This window comes from Oreochromis aureus, linkage group 1 (assembly GCF_013358895.1).
Source record: "Oreochromis aureus strain Israel breed Guangdong linkage group 1, ZZ_aureus, whole genome shotgun sequence".
Classification (NCBI taxonomy): Eukaryota; Metazoa; Chordata; class Actinopteri; order Cichliformes; family Cichlidae; genus Oreochromis; species Oreochromis aureus.
The window spans coordinates 37,960,133-37,974,936 of NC_052942.1; the positions used below are offsets into that span (position 1 = coordinate 37,960,133).

Below are 14,804 nucleotides of genomic sequence, written 5' to 3' on the forward strand. Positions count from 1 at the left end.
ACTCACGAAACTGGGTCCCTGCGCAGGACACACACACTCACAAGACACTGCTTTATTTGGATGAAGCCGGGGTGTGCGCGTAGTGTCTACACGAGGCAGATCGGTGTCTTGTGTAAACACTGGCTGGAGGTAAAATAATACAAAGTCTGCGTAGCTGTTCGTGTGTTTGAAAGATGCAGCGCTTTTAACTGCATTACATTACACAGCACACAGAGAGCTGTAACGTAAATATTGATCACAGCTTTGTGATCTGTGTTTTTGTGGAACAGAAAAAAGAGGTCTTTGTGGTAAATTTACTAGGAGATTTTATGCTTCACAATAAGATCCTGGTTTGTTTTTCCAGGGGCAACCAGAGATATCGGATCAGCTCTGACCAGGATGTGCATGAGGCATCGCAGCATTGAGGCCAAACTTCGTCAGTTCACCAAGTAAGAAATGATCCTTCAAGCTCCCTTATTTCAAGTAGGAATTTGTTCCCTTCTGTAACTTTTTCCCCTGATCCTAAACTGCAGCCCATCAGGATGTTTCAGAAGTCAGAAAATGCTCAACTTTGTGTGTATTTCCAAGTAAAGCTGACTTTGTTTTATGATTATGATGGGGCACATGTTTGGTGAGGTTTTCTTGACAGCAATATGGACTCCATTAGGAACATTGGTCTGTCTATCCATATTGAAGTGGCTGTAAATAAATACAGCTATGGCACACAATGCAAACCGCTCTGGAAACCTCACCAAGAGTCTGCTTTCAACCATTGTTTGCCTTTATCTTCATTTTTTTTCTACTTTCTAATGACTTTTCCACAGCAAAAGCTATTACACTGATGATGATGGTAATGGCGATAATGATCTATGACTGTGGTAATGACGGGGTTTTTGATGACTGATTTATTTTAAAGCTCTTGTGTGGCTTTGTATAAAAGATGTACACATGTCGTAATAGTCATGCATTTATCTTAATATTTGAGCATGTGCATCACATGTGTATGCATGTGTGGACATGTTGTGGGAAAATGTCCAGATACTAAAATTATGAAGTAGAACAATAGGTGGAGGTGATGTATACATTACCATGTTTTCAGAAATATGTTTTGTACTTTTTGCTCTGTTCTGTGGGACTTGGAGATCTGAATATTGCAGGTTTACACTAAACCAGTCATTTGTCACAATGTCACACTTAGGAACTATTTGACGAATCCCTGCTCACCGTCTCTGATACTGCCAGTGCATCTAACCTGCATTCACATATCTACTTCTTTGTCTCTCTCACAGTGCTTTGATGGAGAGTCTTATCACTCCTCTTCAGGACAAGATTGAGGACTGGAAGAAGACAGCCAACCAGCTGGATAAGGATCACGCCAAAGGTACACAGACATCCCAGATTTGCTTATTCATTCAACTTCAACATCACTAAATTCTAACCCCATATCCTCACCGCTGAAGTAGCTTTAAGTGTACTGCTTATGTACGGCTCTAACAGAAGGGCAAATGTTTGATCAGCTAGGCTGCACCATTGCTATGCTAGCACAGGCTAGCAGTGAATAGAAAAAGCGAACTCTGCACACCATTTTAAAATGAGGTTTCAGCAGCGCTGTAGGTGGCGTGTATCCCTACCTTGATCACATTGCAGCTTCTTAGAGCTACGCTCCTCTTTACCTGCTCATCGTCACTCCTTGCAAGCTTGCACTCCAGCAGCTGGAAAAGTAATGAATGCAGATGTCCTAACTGTCAAACAGCCAAAGAATCATGTCTGAAAATGCCAAGGAAGTATTCTCATCAAATTATCTGTTCCATTATCTGTTCCACTGCCAGGGTGTCAGATAGTTGACCTAAACTTTGAGGGAAAGCATGTTTGGGGCTTCTGATGTAGCCGGGACACTTCCTGTTCTGTGCACTGGTCATTCTTTACAAATGCTTTAAAAAAGACAAAGCCAGTGTTGTTAGGATAACATTGTGCCAAATACATGTTGTCTTTTCCTCATTCCATAAACCATACTACTCAGACTATGATCAGACTGAAATCTGACACCAGGAAAATTTGTCCCAAACTGTATGTTCATATGCAGGAGTCTGTCTATAGACTTTATTTTGGTACTTGACAGAACTAGCCTCTGTCGATATAAACAGGATATTTACCTATTAATATGTGTTTCCGCAGTAAACAGGTAATCCCACTTGAACATTTGCTTCCACATCATTCGGTTCTAAAACTATACCTTTGTATACAACAGTGTCTAAACGGGAGCGGGTACATCTGAAACCAAATATATTAATCAGTGTTTCGCTGATCTCTTGGTGGTTTCGGTTTCTGAAAGTTAATATTGTTTCTATTTGAGTTATTATTGGAAATGCAAGACAGTATGAGTTTGCTCAGCAGCTTTTGCATTCCGTTTACTAAAACATCTCTCTCTATTCTCTGTCAAGAGTACAAGAGGTCACGTCATGAGATCAAGAAGAAATCATCTGACACCATGAAACTGCAGAAGAAGGCTCGTAAAGGTAACGATAAGCCGTCTAACAGTCAAGCTCAAGCTCATGGTTGTCACTCAGACAGTTCTTGTCCAAGTGGTATTTGTGTGTTTTATGTATTGCAGCTGTGAATATATTTAGATATCCAGTTCGTTGTTCCTACTGTTATTTATATAAACACAACATTGTAAGTGTAACGCTGCAGTTAATCACAAAAAAGAGCCATTTTGTATCTGACTGGCACTCATGATAACAGACTACGTGAGCATCATCCAAACAGTAACTTGAGTCGTTCTCAGATAAATGAATTATAAGTTTATATTGCCATCTGGTGGCATTCTGTAAAATTACAGGTCTTTTCTCATTTGTCCTGAATCGCTTTACCCAGTGAGGCAGCAGCCAATAATTGTTGGTTTCTTTCTGCTGCTGCTTCCGTTCAGTTGCCAGGCAGATTAATTTACACATGCAAGTTGTCTAAAATATATTTCAAGATAATTATTTATGATTATTGAAATTGTTGTTTTATATTTTATATAAAACATATACCCTTGAATGAGTGTTATATATACTCTTTCAAGGGTTTGTCAGAATTTAAATCTATATTTATGTAGAAAGAGACGGGGGAAAGCAAAATGCACTTTCAATTTGAAGTATCTTTAAAGTAGCCACATTTTGCTTTGATGAATGCTTTGCATGCTCATTACAGTCTCTCAGCCTGGATCATGAGGACAACTTCCAAAATGTTTTCCTACAGCTATGATGGAGCTTTTTCTTTTATATGCACAGTAACTCATGCCTGACTGTGTCAGGTGGGTTTACATTACCATATTGTAGAGGTCAGGTCCTCTGGTGTAGTATTCCACACTCTGGTAGCCTTTACCTAGCCTACAGTTGCATTGCCTCATGGGAAAAATAAGAAAACAAATTGTCGTCCAAAGCACAGGTAACTCTTGGACTTAGTTTCCTGGGGCAGTCTTTGTGAGAGTCCATCATTTTTGTCTTTACAATTATTAAACAGAAAAGCTAGTCAGTAGGTTCATATGTCATTTCTGTTTACGTAGTTAGGTGGGGTTTGCATTAGCATTTATTACTGCAGTAGTTGTATAAAGCTAGCTGTGTTTGTTGTACTGCGTTGGCACAAACACAACTAATGGACTGAAACAGAAAAAGAAAAAAAGTTAACATTTTACAGGAAACAGCTATTTAACCTTTAAATTCTTTTTCTTTTCATTTAGGGAGAAAGGCTTATAAACACATTAGTATGTTGGAAATAGAGTAAACAGTTATTTGTAAGGCAAAAAATGCACCCATATAGAAAGCAGAAAAAAATAAAGAATTGAAAGGTTTGCTGTGAACAAATGCTTATAATGTTGGTAATGTGATAATAATAACAATGATAATGTTGATACTGGTACCTCAAAAAAGTTTGCACCATTTAAATTGGTAAGTTTTTTTTTGCTTCAAATCATATATAATCAAAATCAGTGGAAAAAGAAGCAGAATTTAAATTCAGCCTGTCTTCAGAGGTTTCCTGTGAAGCAATAATATATATTAGTATATTACTATTATTATGCAAAGCTATCATCAGTGCAAAGAGATGATAGATTTCGTTTGTATTCATAAAAAGTCATGTCATGATCACTTCAGTTTTTTCTAGCCTGATTACTTTAGTAAGTCCACACCTTCAAAAGCAACCCAGTGACTGTAAATCTGAATGCAAGTTATATGCTTAGAGATGTCATTTTCTCACATTAAACAAGGGTAATATAAGAAATTATCTTAAAACGATAGTCAGATGTCGTTGAAGGAGGTTTGTATGAGGCGCTTCACAGTAGTCAGTGCGTTACCTATTGTAGAAGTTATCACACACCTACTGCACCTACTATAACTGAAAAGTTACCAGTGTAACAGATAAGCAAAGTCCTGCTTTCAAGGGTCAGCAGCAGAATGTATTTTTAAAAAAAGTACAAAAGCATACCGAGACGTCACACTGCCCTTTCTCCTGAGTCCTCAGTCTGAACGTCTATCCATCTATGCGATGTTTAAAGCCATCAGACATTGTAGTTCACATGGCATGGGAGTTCATGTGGCTAAAATACATTTTGATGCTGATCTCTTCCACACTGGCACAATGTTTCCCACAATGTTGCATACCTGGGTGCTTCTCCAAAATGAGCCAGCTCCACTTTTGAAAACCTAAACTATCCTTTAACAACACTAGATTAACAGTGAAACTGTGCAATGTCCATTCCTGTGTCTGATAAGCCCCACCGCAGCTGATGCTTGATGATATTATTGTTTCTGGATTGAACTTTTGGTTGCAGCTGTATTATTTTGCTCTAACATTTGGCACTGTGGCTGTCTTGTGATGGCTTCCTTGTACTAACCCTAACAACGAGTTCTGCTATTTCTGCTCTCCCCGCCCCTGTCTCTCTCTCTCTCTCTGTTTCCTTCTCTTTCCTTACTTTGCTTCCTTTTTTGCTGTCTCCCCCTCTCACTGCTACGTCTCTCTGTCTCTCCTCCCCTCTGGTATTTGTATAGAGATGCAGGGTAAGTATCAGCCTGTCGCTCGCTGCTCTACCGCATCACATCCTTTCCTTCTTAAATTTCCAGCATTTGCCTGCAGGCAGTGATTATTACTAAATTTGAGGTCATGGAAAAGTTTTGGGGGTATATCAGGAAATTGTCTTCCATAATGAAATAGTCATGTAAGCAGACTTAAGGGGAATAGAGAGAACCTTATCAGGGCTGGATTAACCCACCACAGGGACTCCAATAATAAGCTGTAGGCTTTTGTTTAATTTAACTTGCTCTCAGTGCATAAATTGTTATTAATTAGTTATGAGTATATGGTAATGTAATTAGCATACAATTATTTTGTCAAGTACACCGTATAAGCACATTGCAAGCTGAAATAATAAAGCCTTAAAGCTAAATTTCTATCTGAGGCCCATTACAACACAGGTGCTTTTAGGCTGGTGCCACTTTAGTTTAAACATGAAACACGTGCTGTGTGTCCTGAACTGCATCACACTCAGTCTGTTTTCTTCATTTTAATCAGCTAAGTCCTCCATTCTAGTCTGTGTGCAGAAAATGTGCAGAACAGTTTGCCCAGTGGCCAACGGAAAAACTGATGTTTGTATTTGTATTTCCTATATTTTATTCATCCTTTGGTGCCAGGGAAACCAAACAATGTTCAAAAATCTGCATGACCAGATTTGAAGATTTAAAGCTTTAAATAAACACAGACAAAATGATAAAGAACTTTCATGATCTTCTACAGGGTCAGGGTCATTGTAGAAGATCATGCATTTTGATGTTGGAAGGTTTCAATCAGAAAATTTTAATTTGCCTGAAACAACTGATATTGAGATTTTTTTGTGACCGGTGATTCATGAAGTGGGGTAGCAATGTTGTTAAATGACGTTAATTTATAGGTTGAAATATACTTCTGACTTTTCTGCACAAACACAATTATTTGTAGTCTTTTTACCACAAATTGAATGTCACATTTTGAACCTCAACCTTTTGGATCACCTGAATAGTTACATACTGTGCCCAGTGGGTCATCCAGCCTCGCTTGTAATGGGCATCATTCTACTGAGCCAACAACAACATGACAGTTTCATTTATTGCACCTAAATGGTCGACTGGGGTTTAGCTTTTACTTCTCCACTGAAAATAATGAAACCTGTAACCATGACCTTTTTAAAAACTACATGAACTAGCTCCAATGCTTCCTAAACAAGTTTTGCCCCTCGTGACAGATTAGAGCTCAGCCTCTGTAGTTAGCTGTCTTGTAGTGTCACTTATAACAATGCATGATGTAACTGAACTTCTTCCTCAACTCCTGCATGACTTTTGTAGCTGTTACTATCAGCTTTGTAGTGACACTGCAGGCTTCCATCTGACTCTCATGCTACCCCTCCTCGGCTGTTATCTCCATCATTTTGTTCCTGATTCTGCTCTTACATGCTGTAACACTACAAAGAAATATTTCATGTCTTGCTTTCCATTTACTGCATTTGATGTATTTTTATAGATAGCAGATAGAATTTCTTTTTTCAGATTACATATGCACTTATATTTAAGCTTTTATTATCAAGGTATTGCAGTATAGTTACAACAGATATGATGACATTAAATTTTTAGCAAAACTTTTAGCAAAAAGTCTTAGTTCATTAAAAAAAACATAGGAAACTGACTACAGCACATTAATATTAGAACAAATACAGAGCTAAAATAGCTTAAAAACAAACACATAAACAAAAACCATGTTGCTGTTTTTTTTGTCTTGGTCAAAATTTTAAAATCTGTACTAGCGGTTGGATGAACTCCTGCATTATGGAAAGCAAAGCTTGACAGAGAGATATCCACATTTAGTTACATTAACACTTTTCCACACCTCCATCTTTCTTTCCTTTTTCATTTTCACCCTCTGATGAAAACCTCTACCTTCCTGTGTCAGTCTCTGCTCTCTCGTTTGATAAACGTCTCTCACCCACTGCTACGCCTTCTCCCACCCAGGGCGAGGGGACCTGCAGCCACAGCTCGACAGTGCCATGCAGGATGTGACCGACATGTGCCTGCTGATGGAGGAGACTGAGAAGCAGGCGGTGCGCCGTGCCCTGGTGGAGGAGAGGGGTCGCTTCTGCACCTTCATTGGTTTCCTTCAGCCAGTTGTGGTGAGGACACATATGGAGGAAATGTGGTAGACTGTAACAGCAGGAGGAAAAGATGGATAGATGAGGGCAAGCACTATCTAAAGCAACTTTTAAAGTGCCATACAGAGAAGCGTGTTCGCTGAACAGCTCCACTGATAATTACTGTATTTGAACCCTTATGCCCTAGGCCATTGTTTGACATTGCCCCATTAAAAAAAAAACCCCCACATGTATTTAGCTACAAAACTATAAGGCTAAAATGAACAACCTTGGGCTGTACTGATGAAAGACACTTTAAAGAATGGCTTCAGTATAACATTTATCTTGCAGAAAACCATTAATTAGTAAACAATGTAAAGCAAAAACATGTGAAATGAGTTGTTACTTTATGTGTCGTACTGAAACTTCAACAAGACAAGAAACTAAACTGCTTTGCTTACAGTACCTAATTTACAGTTTAATTATATCACGAAAAATAATCATACATAAAAATAACTAGAGCTCTGAGTATAATTAACTGTGTTATGGTTGTTGTGGAAACTGTACACTGAGAATTTTTGGACTTTAGGGTAAAAGAAAAAGTAAAAATGTTTTCTATCTTGTTTTAAGAATGGAGAGATTGCTATGCTGGGTGAGATCACCCATCTCCAGGCCATCATCGATGACCTCACTGTGCTGACAACTGATCCGCACAAACTGCCCCCTGCCAGTGAACAGGTGAAAAGCATACGCAAACACGACATGCAGAATGCACAAAGACAGAAACAAATAGAAGACAAACCTCTGACTCCTACACGTTCTCTCAGGTGATTAAGGATCTAAAGGGGTCCGATTACAGCTGGTCCTATCAGACCCCTCCGTCATCCCCAAGCAGCTCTGGCTCACGCAAGAGCAGCATGTGCAGGTACTCACACACAAATATACTCTTATCCATACACACATAGGCAGTGTTCTGAGTATCAGAAAGAGGAGCCATCCTTGATGTTTATATGTCAGTGTGATTGTCAGTCGTTTTGTCTACATGTCAGTCTGTCATTACATTCTGTGCAGTCTGTGGGTGATAGAGCCACTCATTTAATCCCAGAAATGTTCCTTCATAATCAGGCTGTGGTGATTCTGCATAATTATAGGACTCAATTTAGATCAAACTGGACCACATATAGCTCTAACATGGCCATTAAAACATGATGACGGCCAAAAACTCACTGAAAAACATTAAAATGTAAACTCTGCCAGCAAAGTAGAAAATGCTACCTGAACAGAAAGGTTGTCTGTTTGTTTAAATCCAAATGTCTGTTGAAATGAAAGGTCATTTATACATCTGATGAAGTTGGTGCTTCAACAAGCTTTTGATGATTGGGTCATCCTCAGTTTTGTAGAAGCACTGCCTTCAGACAGAACAGCACTAAATAAATGATAATAAAGAATCTAGGATTGTGGCCTTAAGATAAGTTATGACAGCCTCTCTTTTACTAGCCAAATGCATAAAAAAACTGAATACTTTGGAAAGACTACAAACTGATTTCTATGGTTCTGTGAAGCAAACTGCATGAGTGTCAGTGCATGTGAAGCAGATTCACAGCGTTTTGCCTTCAGTGTTTACTGTGTGTATAGATGTGTGTGTGCTGGATCCTTCTAAGTTTGCACACCCTCTGTCTACCCCCTCCTGTCCTTTTCTTTCCCACTTTTCCACTCAAAACAACTGCCATTCTGTGTACTCTTTTTCACTTATCTTCTATTACTTGTGTTTGTTTGTGTGCATTCATGTGATTTGCCCTCTTTCTCTCCTGCTGGGTCTTTGCTTACCTGGTTTCTTTGCGGGTCTCTACTTTTAACTGTTCCTGGTGTGTGGCTTTACTGCATCATCGCACTGCGGGTTTTCACTAACCTGATGAACCAACGACTTGCTGTAAACTCCTCCTGATCCTTCAACCCATCATACGAACTTCCGACGCTTCCTTTAATTGTCAAACTATCACTTTCTACAACAACCAACCCCACTTCTTCTCTCTAAATTCAACCATTACTTCTCTAATCATGCTGTCTCTCCCTGATACTGCCTTCGCTCTACGCTGGGAATCATCACCTTCACATTCCTCACACCTCCATCACTCTGCTCCCTCCCTTCTCCTCTACACCTTCCTCCCCCAACAGCAGTGTAAACAGCGCCCACAGTAGTGCCTCCCGTTCGTCAGGGGGAGGTGGTAGTGGTGGTGTTGGTGGCGGAGGCTCCTTGCCCCACTCGCCCACCTCATCCTCCTCCTCCTCCTGTCGCTACCGCAGCAGCCTGCCACACCAGCCTCCACCACTGGGGGGCATTGCTGCCCACCGCCTCAGCAGTGTCTCCTCACATGATTCGGGCTTCGTGTCCCAGGATGCCAACATCTACTCCAAGCCACCCTCACCTATGCCCTCAGACTTCACTAGTCAGGTACAGATGCCACATGGACAAATTTACATTATTTATGTGACCCGTTCAGAGTTACTGTGTTACTGTGGCTTAAATTGTTGGCTTTGAATGGCACACACACAGCCTGAAAAAGACAATGACACAAAATTTTTGGTCTCTATTTTAGTGACACCCTGCAGCTAAACTAGACATTTCAGTGTATTGGATGAGTAACTTTAAAATAACAAAGGACAAATATTTGAATAGAATTTAATTACTGGATATCCAATGAAAAAGATTATTAAGTTTCACACATGTGGTTTGATTCTTGGTCTAAACTCTTATCGGTTTGTGTCACTCTTATTTCTTTCCTGGTGTAGAAATCATCCAGCTCAGCATCATCAGAGGCCTCGGAAACATGCCAGTCAGTCAGTGAATGCAGCTCCCCCACCACTGTAAGTATTCTTATTCATACCATGTAACATGGACAGTCTGAAATGCAGCATAAAAAAATTAAAGCAATAAAAGTGTGGTCCTGAAAAATTAACAAATAAAGGTCAGTGTGTGTACAAGTAGTCCTTATGAGCCAAAAGCTCAGGCTTCAGACTTTTCTAAACACTCTGTTTCTGAGAGCTTCCTCCTCTGTAACATGTCAGAGTGAGAGGATATCACTAATATGCACAGCTGTCATTGTAAACACAGACGACCCATCCTTGTGTGAAAATTAGCTTTAAGCAGTGGCTCCCAAACCTTCTCTAGCATGCTCCAATTAAAGAGCCGGAAAAAATGAATAAAAAATTAAATGAAATAAATATAAAAATTATAGTGTCAACAGACTCTTTTTTGTTTTTACCCTCAAAAAATTATTCTTAGTTATGATTGTCAGACATTACTATTCTTCTATAAGTTTCACTTGATACTTATTGATACTTATTCATATTCATACTATGTATGCATAGTGCATACATGTAGTATTGAGTATATAGTGGGTCTGTGTCCCAGTAACAGGGCCCAGCACACAGTTTGTGCACAACTAACTTAAAGAGAGGGGAGCTATAATTATTAGCTTCACACGGAGGATAGAATGAGGGCCCAGTATAAGAGAAACAGGAATTATTGTGAGCTGTGGATCATACAAAGTTATTCTAGTTAACATAATGTGTGTCCTTTAAGATTTTTACACAGTAATCATACAATCATACATCACACGTGTTGTCAATCTGTAACATCACTGTTGAGAGATTAGTTGTACCTGGCAGTGCTGGTTTATTCTTAAGTTTAGAGTTAAACTCTCAGTTTAGGGTATATTTACAGATACAGCTTAATGATTGGTGGGGAAAAAAGATAAATTAATTACTTGAAATTAAAAATTAAGCTCTGCTTCATTTAAGTTTACTTCAAGTTTCCTCATCGAGTCCAAATCAACCAGATTTCCACTGAACACCCGTCACATTCACACCTATATTACCTGTAGTGTTTTCCAGGGACAACAGGCAAGAAAAACAAAATGTAATTTCTTATAAGATTGAGCAATTTTTTAAACAGCTGTGATAATTGTGGTAGTATAAAGTCATTGTTGATACAGAATTGCAAGGTAGCGCACAACACGTGCTGTTTAAAATGAGACGTTACACTCATCAAGGTAGCAGGACGTTTATAAGATTTTCAGGGATTTCCGAGAACAGTAGGAGACTTTACACCAAGTTGGACTTACTATTCAGAAATCAGAGCTGACAGTATTAAATCTCTGGGGCCTTGATGTGTTCTCCAGCAGAGAAAGCTTTTTGGTACCATCAAGCAACATCATATCAAACGCCGCCCACTTACTCACAAGAGAATAGTGAGGCAAATGTATTTGAGACACGAGGGGTTGGTTGAATTTATGCATTTTCTCCAATTTAAAAAAATGTTCATTGCAGCAATTAGCCTTGGAGAGCTCTGTTTTCATAGGCACATGGGGCAAAGTTGTATCTTCCTCAGCATGAACCACCTACACATTGGTGCCAGTTGCAAAGTTGGCTTTAAGATTTACAGCCATTTGCATCTTCCCCTGCTCACCAACTCAAAATAGGCGCATGTAACGCCAGTCTTCTGTGCTTTTAATTGATGGAGGCATACCCAAATAAAGCTCTACAAAATCAGAGACTTGTTTTATTTATGTTTGGGAACTTGTCTTTTCCTCTTCCATTATACATTCTTTAGCCAGTTTGCACACCATTATATAAATCATGCTTGCAAGGCAAAATAAATATTCATTTCTGATCTTAAGCAGCATCTGTCTTCCGTACCAGCTTGCATATACTGCTTCCCTTTCACTTGCCGTGTTCACAACCATCTGTGATCCATCTCTAATTTGACTGATACACATTGTCAAGCTGGACCATGTGCCCCACTTTCACTGGTTATCTTGACAAGATTTAGCATAGGCATCACAAGGCAGACTTGCAGTCTCTCCTGTGCATTGCATGTATTGGTTATTTCTGGATGTTCTTAATTAAATCATCATGGAATCTGAGGCAGACACACTAGACACATGACATGTTCCATTAAAAACTCACAAGACAATTAAAATTTGCCTGGTCCCCTAAAAGTGATCTAAAACCATTTAGATCAGTTTCATCAGCTCATCTCACTGTACCCACATCCAGCACCTTTGGGAAAATGGTGGTGCACATGCAACAAAAGCAGAGGAACTGTGATTTCTACCTGAGCTCCTTTCATTTAAGCTCAAGAACACATAAAGACATAGATAGATAAAGTGTTAACAGTAAGCAATTATTTATGTGCTTCTGGGAAATAAGTCATGCCTGCAGCTTTAATAACAACAAACTGCACTGCATACTGTGCACGGTTAACTTAAACTGCATTTTGTTTGGTTACTTTCTTGTGAATGAAGGTATAATGAGAAGTTACTAAATCAAACAATAGCTCCTACCAATCATTTTTCTCTATCTCCGTCAGGCATGAGGTACAATTTCCACACTTTTTATCCCCAACAATGCTTCAGTTGGCTTCTCCTTGATCACTGTACAAATCCTACAAATATACAGAAATACTCGAGTATTCTGTGGTACCTGATGCAGATGTGCCACAATTCAGCAATCTGAATTTGTTGCTACAAATTCATCAACATAAACGTGTTAAATATACAGGATCTAAGTAACAATTAGAAGTAGGCTTTGTAGATGTAGAGGCTTAGTCCCACTCTAATCACACGTAACTTGGAGAGTAATTTTGATGCATTGCAGCGGTAACTAATTGTGTTTCATGAGGCCCATTTTGGTTTCAGCTGTATTGTCTATCTGTTTCGGTTTCTTAGAATTTGGTGTGTGTGCCTGTTCACATGCTTGGCTTTTGTTTTTGTGTGTGGCCCAGTGGTCTTGCAGCTGGCTGTCTCTCTCTATATATCTCTGTCTCCCTCTCTCTCACTCTTGCTTCCTGTCTGTGGCTTTTCCATTCTCTGATGACATGACTGTGTCTCTCGTCCCGCAGTTTGGCTCGTCCTTCGCTACCTTCCGCCCCGCTCTTTCTCACTCTGGCTCCACCCGGCCTCTCTCTGTCATTCTTCCTGTTCCTGCGTCCCCACCCTATAACCACCCCCCTGGATCCAGCTCCTCCTCTCCCACATCAAAGGTTCCTATGTGGAAGGTTTGTTCTCCATTCGCTTCCATTTCTTCAGTTGCACATTTTCTTCTGTTTCTGTTTAACAAGTTAATGCATAGAATTTATTTTCTTTTACTTTTCATCACCTGATTAACTCATTCATAACTACATTGCACTGCTTCATTGCAAGTGTTCATCCCCACTTGCTTTATGTGCATTTTTTTTGGCTTCATCGGCCTCGTTGGTTTTACAGTCTACCAACTGGTAACTGACCAAAACCAAGCAGGGTCAAAGGTCATCAACATATACATGCTCAAACACTCGAAAAGGCCTCTGCTCCACACATTCTGACCTGCACACAGTCCTTGAAGTACCCATAAAGGCCCCCTCTCTCTGCACTCAGATGAAGGGCATCAAACTGCTGGATAGCAGACAAGTCATGTGTGCTAATGTTACCACCTACTTCCTGTTTATTAATTCCGCTCACCTCTTCAGGACTGGTCCAAAGCAGGTCAGTATGAGCAGCCTGTGGCTGCAGCGGCAGTCCAGAGAAGAAAGGAACCTCTTGATAGGCTGAGGGAGAGCGAGGCATCACCGGGCTCCCAGGGATATGCTGGGCCATCACATCCTGATGATGGGCAGAGAGCCAGGATGACACCAGCTACCATCGCTGCCAAGGTAATAGTGAAGTTGATGATACTGAAACACGGGCTGAAGATGGCAATTTGTGAGTGCGTCTATACAAATGCATGAATATGTGTAAAGTATGGCCTATAGTAGTTATTACAGGTATTGTGGTCTGTGGGAGCAGCTCATATATCATTCACTGTGGAATACATCTGAGACAGTCAGCTAAAGACTTGACTTTGTTGTCAATTAAGAAAAAGCATATTTATGACTACAAAAGGCTGTAAACACAAGTGTCCTTGTCAACATGAGATGCGGCACAGGCAAAACACTTCCAGGTTCTCAGGTGGATGCTTACAAGTGAAACAAATAACAAGTGCACAAACGCTTTTTTTCTTTTTGCATTTTAGGACCAGAAACCTTTTTTATTCTATTCAATTTGTAGATTAGAGTTTAGTTTTCAAACAGCTGGTTGCTCAAACTCCAGTGCAGTGTTTCATTGTATGTTCTCAGCATGGAGAGGAGGTTTCTCCAGCAGCCAGTGACCTGGCCATGGTGCTTACCAGGGGACTCAGCATGGAGCAGCAGAAGAGCAACAGAGACTCCCTGCAGTACTCCAGTGGATATAGCACAGAGACCACAACTCCATCCTGCTCAGAGGACACAATTCCTTCACAAGGTGAAACTCTAATCTACCACGTTCTTTATTGCAGCATTTAATCTCATTCATTTTAGAGTGCCCACATATATTACATTTTCCTGGCCACATTCATTATCTTATTTTTGTAACATTCCAGGAAAAGCAACCTGTTAAGGGAAGGGTTTTTTTAGCTGAAATATCAGTATTTACAACTTCTGCATAAGTTCTACTTTACTGTATTCCTCCCACTAGCACTCCTGCCATTGAGTGTAGTTTTACCAAAATCAGATTAAATGAATCCATTTAATCATTCAGGCAGCAGCTAAAGTGTATGATGGATGTATTCTGACAGTTTCTCTGACAGCAGTTGGAAAATGACAATATAAAGATAAAATTGAAAAATATTAAATGTGCTC

At 39.8% G+C, this 14,804-nt stretch overlaps 1 protein-coding gene across 2 annotated transcripts in view; it reads left to right on the forward strand.

Moving 5' to 3' along the window:
• LOC116319965 (protein MTSS 2) overlaps positions 1-14,804 on the forward strand; it is a 75,890-nt gene that overhangs the window by 50,786 nt on the left and 10,300 nt on the right. The window contains exons 4-15 of one of the 2 annotated variants that reach the window (XM_039613573.1): positions 344-428; positions 1,269-1,360; positions 2,421-2,495; positions 5,007-5,015; positions 6,993-7,150; positions 7,739-7,846; positions 7,936-8,033; positions 9,284-9,560; positions 9,899-9,973; positions 13,011-13,166; positions 13,617-13,799; positions 14,262-14,427. In XM_039613573.1, the coding sequence (XP_039469507.1) occupies positions 344-428; positions 1,269-1,360; positions 2,421-2,495; positions 5,007-5,015; positions 6,993-7,150; positions 7,739-7,846; positions 7,936-8,033; positions 9,284-9,560; positions 9,899-9,973; positions 13,011-13,166; positions 13,617-13,799; positions 14,262-14,427 (1,482 nt within the window). The remainder of the gene's footprint in view (positions 1-343; positions 429-1,268; positions 1,361-2,420; positions 2,496-5,006; positions 5,016-6,992; positions 7,151-7,738; positions 7,847-7,935; positions 8,034-9,283; positions 9,561-9,898; positions 9,974-13,010; positions 13,167-13,616; positions 13,800-14,261; positions 14,428-14,804) is intronic. The other variant, XM_039613579.1, reaches the window with a different exon arrangement.